The 14,862-nt window shown below is 31.8% G+C and overlaps 1 protein-coding gene across 7 annotated transcripts in view; it reads left to right on the forward strand.

The window, feature by feature from the left end:
- Positions 1–14,862, forward strand: part of STXBP5L (syntaxin binding protein 5L) — a 346,530-nt gene that overhangs the window by 111,315 nt on the left and 220,353 nt on the right. For all 7 annotated transcript variants that reach the window (XM_076001837.1, XM_076001841.1, XM_020287216.2 and 4 more), the window contains exon 6: positions 13,667–13,801. In XM_076001837.1, coding sequence (XP_075857952.1) covers positions 13,667–13,801 — 135 coding nt within the window. The remainder of the gene's footprint in view (positions 1–13,666; positions 13,802–14,862) is intronic.

The following is a 14,862-nucleotide window of genomic DNA, read 5'->3' on the forward strand; positions in this document are numbered from 1 at the left end:
AAGAGTTTTCTTATAGAATTTATATCGTGTCAGGTCTTACCTTTAATTTTTTAATCCATCTAGAGTTAATTTGTGTGTATAGTGACAGAGAGGGTTGCAATTTAATTTTTCTGCATTTGGCTATCCAATTTTCCCAGCATTATTTATTAAATAGGGTCCCTAGTGTATGTTTTTGCCTGCTTGGTTGAAAATCAATTGGTTTTATCTGTATGGCTTTATTTCTATAGTCTATATTCTGTTTTATTGATCCATGTGTCTACTTTTATGCTAATACTATACTGTTTTGGTTACTATAGCCATGTAGTATAATTTGAAGTCATGTAATGTGATACTTCCAGATTTGTTCTTTTTCATTAGGATTGTTTTGGCTATTTGAGCTCTTTTTTGATTCTATATGAAATTTAAGATTAGTTTTTCTAACTCTGTGAGAAATGGTATTGGTATTTTAATGGAAATTCCATTGAATCTGTAAGTCAATTTTGATAGTATTGTTATTTTAACAATGTTAATTCTTCCAATTCATGAGCATGGGATATTTTTCCATTTGACTGCGTTGTCTATGATTTCTTTTATCAGTGTTTTGCCATTCTCCTTGTAGAGATCTTTCAACTCCTTGGTTAGGTATATTTCTAGTTTTGTTTTGTTTTGTTTTGTTTTTGCAGCTATTGTAAATCGGATTGAGTCCTTGATTTTATTCTCAACTTGGCAGTTATTAGTGTGGTGAAATACTACTGTCATTTTGTATATTTATTTTATAACCTGAGACTTCACTGAATGCTGTTATCAATTCTAGGATTCTTTTGGAGGATTCTTTAGGGTTTTTTAGATACAAGGTCATATCATCAGCAAACAGGGATAGTTTGAACTCTTCTTTTCTGATTTGTATGCCTTTTATTTCTTTCTCTTGCCTGATTCCTCCTCTGGCTAGGACTTCCAGTTGAATAGAAGTGATGAAGGTGGACATCTTTGTCTTGTTTCAGTTTTTAGAGGGAATGCATTCCATATTTCCCCATTCAGCATGATTTTGGCAATGGGTTTGTCACATATAGCTTTTATTATTTTGAGGTATGTTCCTTCTATGCCTAGTTTATTAAGAATATCTATCACAAATTGGTGCTGAATTTTATCAAATGCTTTTTCTCCATCCTTTGAGATTTAAAAAAAATTTTAGTTCTATTTCTGTGGTGAATCACATTTATTGATTTGTATATGTTGAATTATCCTATCAAGTGGGTTTCCCTGGGATGAAACCCACTTGATCACATTGAATTATTATTATTTTTTGATGTGTTGTCAGATTTGATTTGCTAGTATTTTGTTGAGGGGTTTTATATCTGTGTTCATGAGTGATATTGAGCCATAGTTTATTTTTTGTTGTGATCTTTCATGGCTTTGGTAGCAGAGTGATACTGCTTTTGTAGAATGATTCCCTCCTTCCTGATGTCCTGAAAGTTTCAGTAGGATAGATACCAGTTCTACTTTTTTAGGTCTGGTAGGATTCAGCTGCGAATCCATCTGGTCCTAGGCTTTTTTGTTTGAGAGATTTTTAAATTACTGATTTAATCTCACTGCTCATTATTTATCTGTTCAGGATTTCTATTTTTTCATGGTTTAGGCTTGAGAGGTTGTCTGTTCCTAAAAACTCATTTCCTCTAGATATTCTAACTTGTGTGCATAGAGGTGCTCATAGTAGCCTTGGATGATATTTTGTATTTCTATTGTTTAAGTTGTAATTCCTCCTTTTTCATTTCTGATTGAGCTTATTATTTGAATCCTCTCCCTTCTTTCCTAGGTTAATCTAGCTAGTGCTCTATTGATTTTATCTTTTCAAAGAACAACTTTTGTTTCATTGATCTTTTGTATTTTTTTTTCAATTTCATTTAGTTTTGCTCTCATCTTTGTTATTTCTTGTCTTCTGCTAGTTTGGGTTTTGTTTGTTCTTGTTTTTCTAGTTCCTTGAGGTTTGACATTAGGTTGTTAGTTTGTGATCTTTCTGTCTTTTTGATATAAGCATTTAGTGTATGAACTTCCATCTTAGCTTGGTTTTTACTATACCCCAGAGATTTTGGTAACTTGTGTCTCCATTGTCATTCAGTTAAAAAAATTGTTGATTTCCATCTTGATCTTGTTTTTGATTCTAAAATCATTAAAGAGCAGGTTGTTTAATTTTCATCTACTTGTGTTTTGAGGGTCCCTGCTGGAATTGATTTCTCATTTTATTTCACTATAGTGTAAAAAGATCCATGGTATAATTTTGATTTTTTAAAATTTGCATACATGAAGGTTGACTCTTTGTTCTGTAAACTTGAGTTGATTTTGACAAGCGTATAATATTTTATCTACTATTATAGTTTCATAAGAATAAGTTCACTATCCTAAAAATCCCATGCTTTACTTATCTCTCTCCTTTTCCCTTCAAGCCCCTTGCAACTACTAATAAAACTACTGTCTCTACAGTTTTCCTTTTCTGTAATGTCATAATATAATTGTACCTTTATAGTATGTAGCTTTTTCAGACAGGCTACTTTCACTAAGCAATATGCATTTGTTTCCTTCATGTTTAGTCACTTGAAATAGCTCATTGAATTTTATTGCTGAATAATATGGCACTGTATAAATATACCAGTACATTTGTCCACTCCTCTATTAACGGACATCTTGTTGCTTCCAGTTTTTAGTGATTATGCTGCTCAAAATATTTGTATGCAGATTTCTATGCATATATCAGTTTTCAATTCATTAGGAAAATACCTAGGATTTACTGGATCGTATAGTAAGACTATGTTTAGCTTTGTAGGAAACCACCTGTCTTCCAAAGCAGTTGTACCATTTTGCATTTCTACCAGTAACAAACGAGAATTTCTTTTTGTGTTTAAGTTTGCTAAGTTTCTAGTGATCTATGTTCAAGCTTATTGATTGTTTCCTTGACCATGCCCACTTTATTGATGAACTCATCAAATGCATTTCTAGTTTTGTTTACAGTGATTTTCATTTCTAACACATTTTAAAATCTCTTTTAGAGTTTCTGTCTTTGTTTCATTGTCTTGAATGTTTACATTTTCCATTAGAATACTTAAGATATAAATTGCAGTTATTTTACATTCCTTCTTTAATGAATCTAAAATCTTTGTCATATCTAAGTCTGATTCTGATGCTAGCTTTGCCTCTTTAGACCTTTTTCTGCTTACCTTTTATTTTTATATAAGTATTCCTTAATTTTTTTTTGAAAGATGGACATGATATATCAGTTAATAGTAATTCAAGTAAATAGCCCTTTAGTGTGAGGTTTTATGTTAATCAAGCTAGGAGTTAGGTTGTGTTTGATGTTTGCTATAGTTATAGGTGCCAGAGGCTTTAAACTCCACTGTCATTGATTTTTTTCTTCTCTGTTATTTTTTTGTTTCCTTAAGAATTCATTACTGACTCTTAGCTGAGAAACTCTTTCAGTGGTAATCTATGATTATTATGTGGTAGCCTTGATGTTGTGTTAAGGTATCGGTGAGTGGGAGCATTTTATAAACTTATTACAAAGTTGCAGTCTTTAGTCGGCCTGGACTCTGACTGCAGGTGTTCGTAAGCTGCTTCTCTCTTCTCCGTTAGGTGAAACAGAAAGGCTAGAGGGGGCTGGAGTAGTATAATTACCTTCTGCCTTGTGATATAAGCCTCTACCAAGGTCTTGTTTTTTGTTGTTTATATATATTTTTCCTTTTTTATTAATTTCATAATATTATGGGGGTACAAATATTTTGGTTACTAAGAATGCCTTTGCCTTGCCCAAGCCAGAGCTACAAACGTCCCTTCCCCCATACAGTGCACTCCACACCTATTAGTTGCAAGTTTACTCATGCTGACCATGCCCCTCCCAACCGACTGCCACCCAGTGGATATTACTTCCATATCAACACATCAGTGTTGATCAGTTAATACCAATTTGATGGTGAGTACATATAATGATTACATATAGTGTTTTTCTATTCTCGTGATACTTCCCTTTGAAGGATGGGCTCCAGCTCTATCCAGGAAAATACAAGAGGTGGTATATCACTGTTGTTTCTTATAGCTGAGTAGTACTCCATGGTATACATATACCACATTTTATTAATCCACTCATGTATTGATGGGCACTTGGGTTGTTTCCACATCTTTGCAATTGTGAATTGTGCTGCTATAAACATTTGAGTGCAGGTGTCTTTTTTATAGAGTGTCTTTTATTCTTTTGGATAGATGCCCAGTAATGGGATTTGACCCATTGCTGGGTCAAATGGTATTGTATTGCTTTAAGGTATCTCCATATTGCTTTCCACAGAAGTTGAACTAGTTTGCAGTCCCACCAGCAATGTAGGAGTGTTCCTATCTCTCTGCATCCATGCCAACATTTATTGTTTTGGGACTTTTTGATAAAGGCCATTCTCACTGGAGATAAGTGATAACTAATTGTGGTTTTGATTTGCATTTCCCTGAAGATTAGAGATGTTGAACGTTTTTTCATATGTTTGTTGGCCATTATTCTGTCTTTTTTTGGAAGGTTTCTGTTCATGTCATTTGCTCACTTTTTGATAGGGTTGTTTGATTTTTCCTTGCTGATTTCCCTGAGTTCTAAACAGATTCTACTGATCAGCCCTTTAGCAGATGTGTAGCTTGCGACAATTTTCTCCCATTCTTTAGGTTGTCTGTTTGCTGTCATGATATTTTCTTTGGCTGTGCAGAAACTTTTTAATTTGATCAGGTCCCATTTATTTATTTTTTTTCTGCTGTGATTGCCTTTGGGGTCTCCTTCAGAAATTCTTTGCCTAAGCCAATGTCTAGAAGAGTATTTCCAACATTTTCCTCTAGAATTCTAATAGTTTCATACTTTAGGTTTAAGTCTATTATCCACCGTGAGTTGGTTTTTTTGAGGTGAAAGGTGTGAATCCTGTTCCAGTCTTCTACATGTGGCTATCCAGTGTTACCAGCACCATTTATTGAATAAAGATTCTTCTCCCTGGTGTATGTTTTTGTCTTCTTTGTCAAAGATTAGTTGGCTATATGAGGATGTTTTTATATCTGGGTTCTCTGTTCTGTTCCACTGGTCAATGTCCCTGTTCTTGTGCCATTCTCAAGCTGTTTTAATGACGAGAGCCTTGTAGTATAGTTTGAAGTCTGGTAAATTGATACCTCCCATTTTGTTTTTATTGCCTAGGATTGCTTTTGCTATACGGGATCTTCTCTGGTTGCATACAAAGCATAAAATTATTTTGTCTATATCTGCGAAAAATGATGATCGTATTTTGATAGGGATTGCGTTGACTCTGTAGATCACTTTGGGTACTACAGACATTTTAACAATGTTGATTCTGCTGACCCACGAGCATGGTATGGTCTTCCACCTATTTACGCCCTCTGCTATTTCCTTCCTCAGTGTTTCATAGTTCTCCCTGTAGAGGTCTTTTACCTCCTTAGTTAAATATATTTCTGGGTACTTTATATTTTTTTGTTGCTATTTTGAAGAGAATTGAGTCTTTGATTGGTTCTCACTTTGACTGTTATTGATGTATATGAATGCCTCTGATTTGTGTGTATTGATTTTGTATCCTGAGATAGTTCTATCAGTTTTTGTTTTACATATTTTGCAGCCAGTTTGGTGCATACATATTTAGGATTGGTGTATCTACTTGGTGGGCTGACCATTTTAATTTCATACAATGTTCCTCTCCGTATGGTAATTTTATTTCCTCTGAAATATTCTTTATCTGACATTAATATAGCTCCTTTTGATTTCTTTTGATTCATGTTTGCATGATATATCTTTGTCCTTAAACTTTACATTTACCTATGTCTATATCTTCAAAGTGAGTTTCTTATAGACAGCCTACAGTTAGGTCATGTTTTTTAAGTCAGTCTGCCAGTCTATGTGTTTTAATTGGTGTTACATTTGATGTAATTATTGACATATTAGAGCTTGAGCATTCCATTTTTTGTTGTTGTTGATTCTATTTTTCATTACTTTGTTCTTACATTTCTGTGGTTAATTGAAGATTTGTTAGAATTCCATTTTGATGTATTATTATATAATACATCAAATATGAGTAAATATGAGTAAATACAATATATGTATTCCTTCTCCTCTCGAGGTTACTAAATTATGTTTGATGGCTGAGGCTAAAATTATATGATCTGATGTGGTTCTAAATATATCTAGGAGTTTTTAAATTTATTACAAATGAAAGAAAGGAAGTAAAGAAAGGAAAGGTCTCTATATTTCATTCAAACTGGTAAAATGTAGCAGTAGTAAGCTATGATAAGTTGTTTATATATAATGAAATGTCTATAGCAACTATTTATAAGCTTCTAGGTTTTATTTAAACCTTCTGTTTTAGGTGGGTTTTGACATTGTTGTTGAAGGGGAAGAGTAGATGTCATCTTGTTACTGATAGGTGGGAATGGAAGTTCACTTAGACCCAGTGACACCTGAGATAGGGATATGTACCTTATTACTGCTTGCTGGGATGGGATTTATGCTCCCCACTTTTACCACCCATGCCAGGAGGCTTAGGAGTGCCTCATACTATTCCTTACATGGCCTCCACTGACCCAGTTCTCTTATTCAGAAATTAAAATATTCTGTAACTTTAAATGAAGGTAGAAAATGTTATTTCTCTTTCTTCAGGAACATGAAAATAAACTTCTCTCTGCTGCCTCTGCCAGAAATTGTGTTGTTTTTCTCTGTGGAATTGAAAGGGAACCAGCTTAGTTAATTATATGTAAAATTTTCTCAAGTCTTCAAAGGAGAGGTAGACAAATCTGCATTGTCTAAAGATTTTTGTACTCTTTTCTTTTGTTTATTTGTACTAATACAATTTACCTTATTGACCATGTGTATTTTAGTTTTCTTTCATTGGGGGACAATTAGTACCTCAGATGGTATGAATTTTTTATAAACCATGGAATATCTGGATTCCAGAATTGGGGATAATCTGGAAATCGTCTACTCCAACCTCCATCTAAATTTGAGAACATGGATAAGAATATTTCACAAATTAGCCTAACTTATTTTTGAATAATTATTTTCCTTGGAAAGTTTGTTCATGATTAACCAAATTTTGCTTCTTGTAACTTCCTTATATGTTATTCTTATTTTATTTTCTGTGCCTGTCTATGTAAAATGTCTAATCTCTCTTCCAAAACAAGATTACTCAAATTTCCAGTTAATCAAATTGTCCCTCAATTTAATATTATTAGTAACCCAAACATACTTAGCTTGCTGTGATTTTTAAACTTTTCACTGTTTCAGTCACCATTCCCTGAATGTAACTCTAGTTTCTCAGTATTTTTTAAACTTGTACTGTATCAAATGGAACAAATTGAAATGTGATTTAATATAATGAATGCTATAAGTGAATGTATGATACTTAAGATTATGTTTGATTTTATAATCCTTGGTCACATAATAGTACTATTGATTCATATTGAACTTAAGGCTTAATAAAACTCCCGTTCTTTTTTTTATTTAAGCAATTGTTAAACCAGATTTCCCCAATCATATACTTTAGAAGCTGATTTTTTAAAAACAAAAATGCAAAATTTTGTATATATTTCTAGTAATACATTTTTCTTTTCAACCTATGGTACTGATACCAAGATATGTGTGGATCAAATTATTTCATCAAACATTTTTATATGTTTTTGAGAGTAGATCTGGAAGTTAATCAATGGAGATTGTTTTTCCCTGATGATTGTTCTTTCTCAGTAGAAGGTGATAGGGATTAACAATTTTTAAATTTGAGTAGGACTATAGAGAATGTACAGCTTAGTATAGCATAAAATGCTTGGCTTACAAATGACTTCTGATGGTTAAAAGCAGAGAACATTAGGTGATTAGGCTACTATTTCAAGAATAAATAAAGAAATATCAAGTAACAGTCTTCAGCAAAACTCTTTGTCTTTTGCTAGTTTAGTTTTAATGAGGAAATAAGTTTTGTTTTTTAGTGAAGGAAGTGTGTTTCTTGTTTTATTTTACATAACTAAACTAAAATAATAGATTTTCATTATTTGATTTTGCCATTTTTTTTGATTAGGAAGAAAAATTTTATTTCATAAGAAATACTTTGCAATTTTTTTAGAATTCTGAATTTCCAAAGGGCTGGAAATATGTCTTATAAGTTCTGTGTTTCTGGTATCTATTAATAGATGCATGTAGTACCTGTGAAGTGTTTATTATATTAATGAATCTTCTATATGTCAATCATTACTTTTCATGCACTATTTGACAATGCAAACTAAGAATCTATGAAATCCCCTCATGAAATCTTTTGACCATGTTTTTCCTGCTTGTTCTAAGCAATTTTGTAATAACTGTAAGATTATAAAAATATTTTAATCTTTATATGATAGGTAATAAATAAATGCTGAAAAAATCAAGGTAAAGTCAATATTCTGTGATTCCTAATGAGAAAGTAAACTATTTCAAAAAGTTCCCTTGAGAATTTCAGCTAATAAATTTATATAATGCTACAAAGTCCAGTAAACAGAAAAAAATTATGATTTATATCTGAAATCAGCACATTATGTCCTATAGGTAAAATGTGGTCCACCACCTTTTTAAAAAATAAACTTTTATGGAATCTAGCCATGCTCATTAGTTTATGTATTGTCTATGTCCATTTTTGCACTACAGTGGCAGAGTTGAGTAGTTGCAACAGCATGTGGCCTTTGTGGCCCAAAATATGTACTATATTTTAGCACACTTCATGGAAAAAGTTTAGTGTCACCTGACTTAGATTATTGGTAAGTCATTTTAATAATTGCAGAGATTTGTCTTATTTTTAAAATTTGATTTATGCTCAAAAATTTTCCAGCTAATGATAGACAATAATATTGAGTTTTTACTGACTCGTTAGTTGATTAATTAGGCCATTAAGACCATGAATGAAATTCAACTAAATTTTCACTTATCTTTTAAATTTTGTTTCTTGTATGATAATTCCAGTTAGGTAGAGCTTGTTCAAACGTATCAGATTCTTTTTCTTAAATAATTTTATTACTTTGTTCTTTCTTTTATACACTTTGAGTTTTTCCACTAAAATTTCTACATATCAGCCTTTGACATAATATGCTGAGGGAATCATAGTGTAGCTATCTGTCCCTTTTCCTGGCTGTTGTGGTTCTCATTATCATCATTATTGTTATTGTCATTATTATTATTATCCTTATCATCATCCTTATCTTTAATTGGTTTTGGAGGACTATATAACTACAAGGCTTTATTCCTACTACTAATAACTTACTAATTTAGGTTCTTATTTTGAAACTTGAAGAATAGGTAAACAGTACTCAACCACAGAATGATGTTTCTTAAAATGTGGTTCATAGATGAGGTAAATCAGAATCACATAGAGAAGTGCTTCCTAAACTTTAATGTGTTTATGACTCACCTGGAAGTTCTTTCATAAAATGCAGTTTTCAGTTCAGAAATCTGACCTGAGATTCTTAATTTCTAAGAACCTTCTAGGTGATGTCTCTGCTCCTGGCTATGGACCTCACTTTGCATAGCAAGGACTGAGAAACGTGTTAAAATTCCCAAGTTGTATGCCTCATTCAGGACCATGGAGTCACAATTTGTGTGACTGGAATCTGGGAATATGCATTTTAATGAGATATTTCTTTATATCAAAGATTAAAAATTGTTGCTATAATTTAGTGATTCTTAACTTTGATCTGCATCAAAATCACCCAAAAGGAGTTTTTAAACTATATTGCTAAATATTATCTTAAAACTACTGAATCATCATCTGAGATATTTGTGTTTTTGACATGCAGAATCATTATACACCTAGCTTTAAGTGTAACCAGGTTGCGTATTACAATTATAAATATTATATAAGGGGCTAGAGTCTTCATTGAAGTACCAGACTCATCAGGCCTGGAATGTGAGGATCTGGAATCCAAACAATGAATAGTCCTAAAATTGAACTGTATTAGAACTTGGGGATGTGGAGGATTTCAAAGCTGAAATTGTCCAATAAATTTCCTACTGCATAATTTTAAATCATTTTGTATGTTAAAATATATATTTTGCTTAGGTATTATTAGAGTGTTTCTCATATACTAGGGGTATGGGCATAGTCATAGGTTGTATTTTGCAATAATTTCTACTCGTAATATTTTTATTTTTATGCTAGACTAATGGAAACCTTCTGAAAGATTTGAATAAACAAATTTATACAAAAATACTGCTACACAGGTTCAATATGTAAAGTTAAATTTGCGTTTTATGATAGTTTTGGTACCAAGCAATATTACATAGTTGTTATGGGTTAATAAAATAACAGAGGTAGACTGTGCACATATATTATGCATTCATGCCAAATAATTGTGAAATTATGTGTGTTGGTGTACAAAGAGTTCAAAGCAGTTAGAGTATATACAACTGTTGAGGAAAACAAAAAAGCACCAAGTATAGACACACTAAACTCAAAAGAACCTATGCAGTTAGAACCATATCCATATTGTGAGTTTATTTTATTTCTGTAAAAAATTCAACTCCCACATAAATTAATGTTATTCATTTGAATTCTAGTTGTAGTTTTATGTGTACTTATTTTTTTTGTTTTATATGTGTAAAGAGCCATAAGTATGAAGAATGTTAATCTTATTTTTATACATAAATTTCTAAAAGATCAAAAGTGAGGATTTTTCAGCAAAAAGTTTTCAAGGATTTGTACATTATTCGGGCTTGAGAAACATTTATTTTATATTTTTATCTTTAATGAAAAAATTTAAATACAACTTTCTACATTAGCTTTTTTTTTTATCTTTTTTACTATGATTAAACCCTCCTTCCTTTGAATTCTTTATAGAAATTCACACATTTTACTTTTATTTTTCTTACTTGTCTACTCTCCCAATAGATAGTATGCTTTTCGAGGGGAAAAGGGTGTTTGTGTTGTAATCTAAGACAATGCTTTTTTATAAAGAATTGTTCAGTGAAGGTTGAATAAATATGGATGGGAGGCTAAGAATGTCTCAGATGATTTACTATAGGAGAATGATAGTCAATATGGATATAGGAGCAAGATTATTTTTTCATGGCTTATATGTAACAAAAAAATCCTTGATCTATCAGGTGTTCATTACAGAAATAAGTTACAAATAAAGATGTAACTATTAAATACAATAAGTTGTGTAAATATATAGCTTAATCCTTTATTAGGGTTATCAAGTACACAGCACAAGTATAATCATGTCCTTTTCCTCACCTGTGTCAATCATCCTAAGTAATCACATTATTCTTTTTTATTGGGTTCAGATAAAATCTGAGAATCTTTCTTAACTAGTTGTTATACCCATCAGTTGGACATTGTGTATAAAGTGAAACCTTTTTGATGTCAAGGCTCTAGCTTCTTTTTAATAAGGATCAGAAAAAGGTAGTTATCAGTTCAAGTAGTTCTAGTTTTGTCTTATTACTTAAACCTAGCAGTTCTTACACTTTTCTTGTTAACCTTGGAAATGACTATGTAATATTTTTTGAAGTTTGAATTTTTTCTACTTGAATGCCTATATTTGTGTCTTCTTTAATGAGATTAGCATTTTCTCTACTGTTCCTGTGATTCAGAAAGGGTGATCTTAAATCCTCTTTAAAATGAGTTTCCTCTTCCTACTGAAGACTGAATTTAAAATTGATTTTTCATTGTCTAGAAACATAAACATCAAGTTATTTCCTATGCAACAGTGTTAATATCCTTTGGTGACAGCAATTCTAGATTTTAGGGTTTTTTTATTTCAACATATTATGGGAGTACAAATGTTGATAGATTTTAAGTTTTAATCAAAATTGTCCAATATCATATAGATTGTAAATTAACCTGTTATTGTTTATGTCATAGCAGGGCTTTTAGTTTTTTGGATATAGTATCAGTGCAAGGTGCTTTCACCAGGGTGCTTTGATGAAGTATGGTTCAAAGAGGTGATCTAGCACCTCTTGTATTATCCTGGATAGAGCTGGAGCCCCTTCTAATAAGTGAAGTATCACAAGAATAGAAAAATAAGCACCACATGTACTCACCATCAAGTTGATATTAACTGTTACACTTAAGTGTACATATAGTAACAACATTCATCGGGTATCAGGCAGATGAAGGGAAGAGGACGGGATGAGTATATACACACCTAATGGGTGCGGTGCACACCATCGGGGGAATGGACACGCTTGAAGCTCTGACTCAGGTGGGGCAAAGGCAATATACCTAACCTAAACATTTGAACCCCAGTTAAATGCTGAAATTAAAAAAAAAATTTAAAAAGAGAGGCTGTCTAAAAATTCAGTGAATCACACTGAGATTATAAACTGAACACACTGGATATTTCTTCACTCTTATATAAAGTTGTACAAGACAAAATGCTATTGAAAATTATCATTCACATTCTTTATTATTATTATTATTGGTCTGTCTGCCTGGTGTCAGAATTCTGTTCAGCTCTTCTAACAATGTACTAGCTCCTCTTCTAAGTTAACTATAAAAAATATTGTGATTCAATAACAAGTTCTGGTAAGAGATAACTGAACTTATCCTCCTTCTCTTTTTAAGGATAACTAAAGAGTATGATTAGGCCTAACCAGAGAAAGTAATGATATTGTGACTAGAAGACTCTAATAAATTCCCATATGTCATATAGAAGTAATAGTTGCTCCAGCTATGGAACAGGTCCCAGAGTTGATCAGAAAGTGCATTGTGAAGATAAGAGCAGAATAATAAAACTAAGGGGAAAAGTACAGTGTATCTCTGACTTTATAAATTTTCTTTTTACTATTATATTTAGATGCCAAACATCTGAATAAAAAGTATATAATTTATTATCTCATTTAGATGTAGCTACCACTTCTCTATGAACTATGAAATTACTTTATATGTACCAAATTTCTATTTGAAGTGAATCTTTTTTTTTTTTTTCCTTTTTTGAGAGAGGGTATGGCTCTGTTGCCTGGGCCAGAATACAAGGGCATCATCATTGCTAACTGCAACCTCAAACTCCTGGGCTCAAGCAATCTTCCTGCCTCAGCCTCCCAAGTAGCTGGAAGTACAGAGGCATGCTACCATGCCTCGCTAATTTTTTAAATATTTTGTGGAGATGGAATTTCGCTGTCGCCCAGGTTGGTCTCAAACTCCTGGTGTCAAGCAATCCTCCCATATTGGCTTCCCAAAGGGTTAGGATTAGGGATGTGAGCCACTACTCCTGGCCTTGAAGTGAATGTTATTTAAACAAAGCAAACAAACAAACAAAACAATGTGGTTTAGTGGAAAGATGGCAACTTTGTAAGCAAGCAGGAATGTATAAGAATCCCAGTTTTGCTACTTACTAGCTGTCAGTCCTAGGCAAGTAATGAGAAAAAATTTCAGCCAGTTTCCTCTTTGTAAAACAGAAATACATATCTGTCTTCCAGTGCTGTTTTCAGAATTAGAAATAATGTAAATTAATGCCCATATAGGCACTTATAATGGTTATTATTATTGTTTTTAATAATACCCTATTTTATTTATCCTGTACCCTCAGCTATAAACTAAAATGCTAATTGAGTATATAGTAAATTTTATTGTTTATATAGCTACCACTGCATGATAAATGTAAGGAAAATATAATGTTGACCAGATGTAAAATTTAGATATTTTAATTATAATTTTCTTTCTTTCAGAATTACTTACTGTCATCTACCTTTCCAGAGTAAATGGCTCTATGTTGGAACAGAAAGAGGAAATACACATATTGTAAATATTGAATCTTTCATTCTTTCTGGATATGTTATCATGTGGAACAAGGCAATTGAACTGTAAGTTTGAACTTGAATATCAATTTATTTGACTTAAATATTTCATATCATTATATAACATATATGTTGAATTATAGTTATTTGATGTATCTATTGCTAATTTATAATTAATTTGAGTGAAAAGTTCAGCTAAAATAACTTAAAACCATAAAGGCTTTTAAAAATGCTATCATTAAGGGTCATATATACAAAATTTGATGATAATATAGTATGGTTCATCCCACTAATTATACATGGATATCATCTCATTTTTGTTATAATTAACCTTAGTATAACCACTTTCATTGGGAGGACTGGATTGTTTTATGTAAAATAATCATGATCAGTGCACATACTTTTGAATGCTGGTAGCTTATTCTTTCTTGCCTTATTAAAATGTTGTTCTGGGTTCAAAGGAGAAATAATTTGTCAACGTCTTCCAGATTGTGATATATACAGCGTTTTTGGTATGTTGTTGATGGTAATTACAACTTTGGCTTTGGCACTGATATTTAAGTTTCTGCCACATAAAATGTGAAATTTCATGGAATTCCAAGCCATCTATTTGTAGAATATACATAAACAATTCTCTGGTCAATTTGTTAATCAGAAAAACAACTTTTATTTAATAAATGTTTATGATCTGTATATATTAGGTCCTTGATAAAATGTTTGACTTGAGGCTGGGTCATTATCTCTCCCATGTATGTTTTATATTATAAAATTATTCTCCAAAATTATGATTAAAACAATCTCTTTTCATAAAGTTTGACTCTGGTCTTTATGATAAAGCTTTTCCTAATCCCAATATTTCAGTGGTTTCAGTGTGCATGTATATTGCTCGATAGGAAGGTTGTCACTAGTTATACCCTTGTTATATTCTTTTTATATTATGTCCTGATGGGTCTTTTATTAATGATAATTATTCCTCCTTCATTAGATTAAGAACTGCTCCAGAGAAGAATCTTGTTTATTTTTCTTTATTTTTCTTCATACTTGGCTTATTTTGGTGCTTTTCACAGAGTAGCTACTAAATAACTGATTACATTATTGAAGCATTAATATGTTAAATAGTTACTACT

The sequence above is a fragment of the Microcebus murinus genome, chromosome 1, assembly GCF_040939455.1.
Source record: "Microcebus murinus isolate Inina chromosome 1, M.murinus_Inina_mat1.0, whole genome shotgun sequence".
NCBI lineage: Eukaryota > Metazoa > Chordata > Mammalia > Primates > Cheirogaleidae > Microcebus > Microcebus murinus.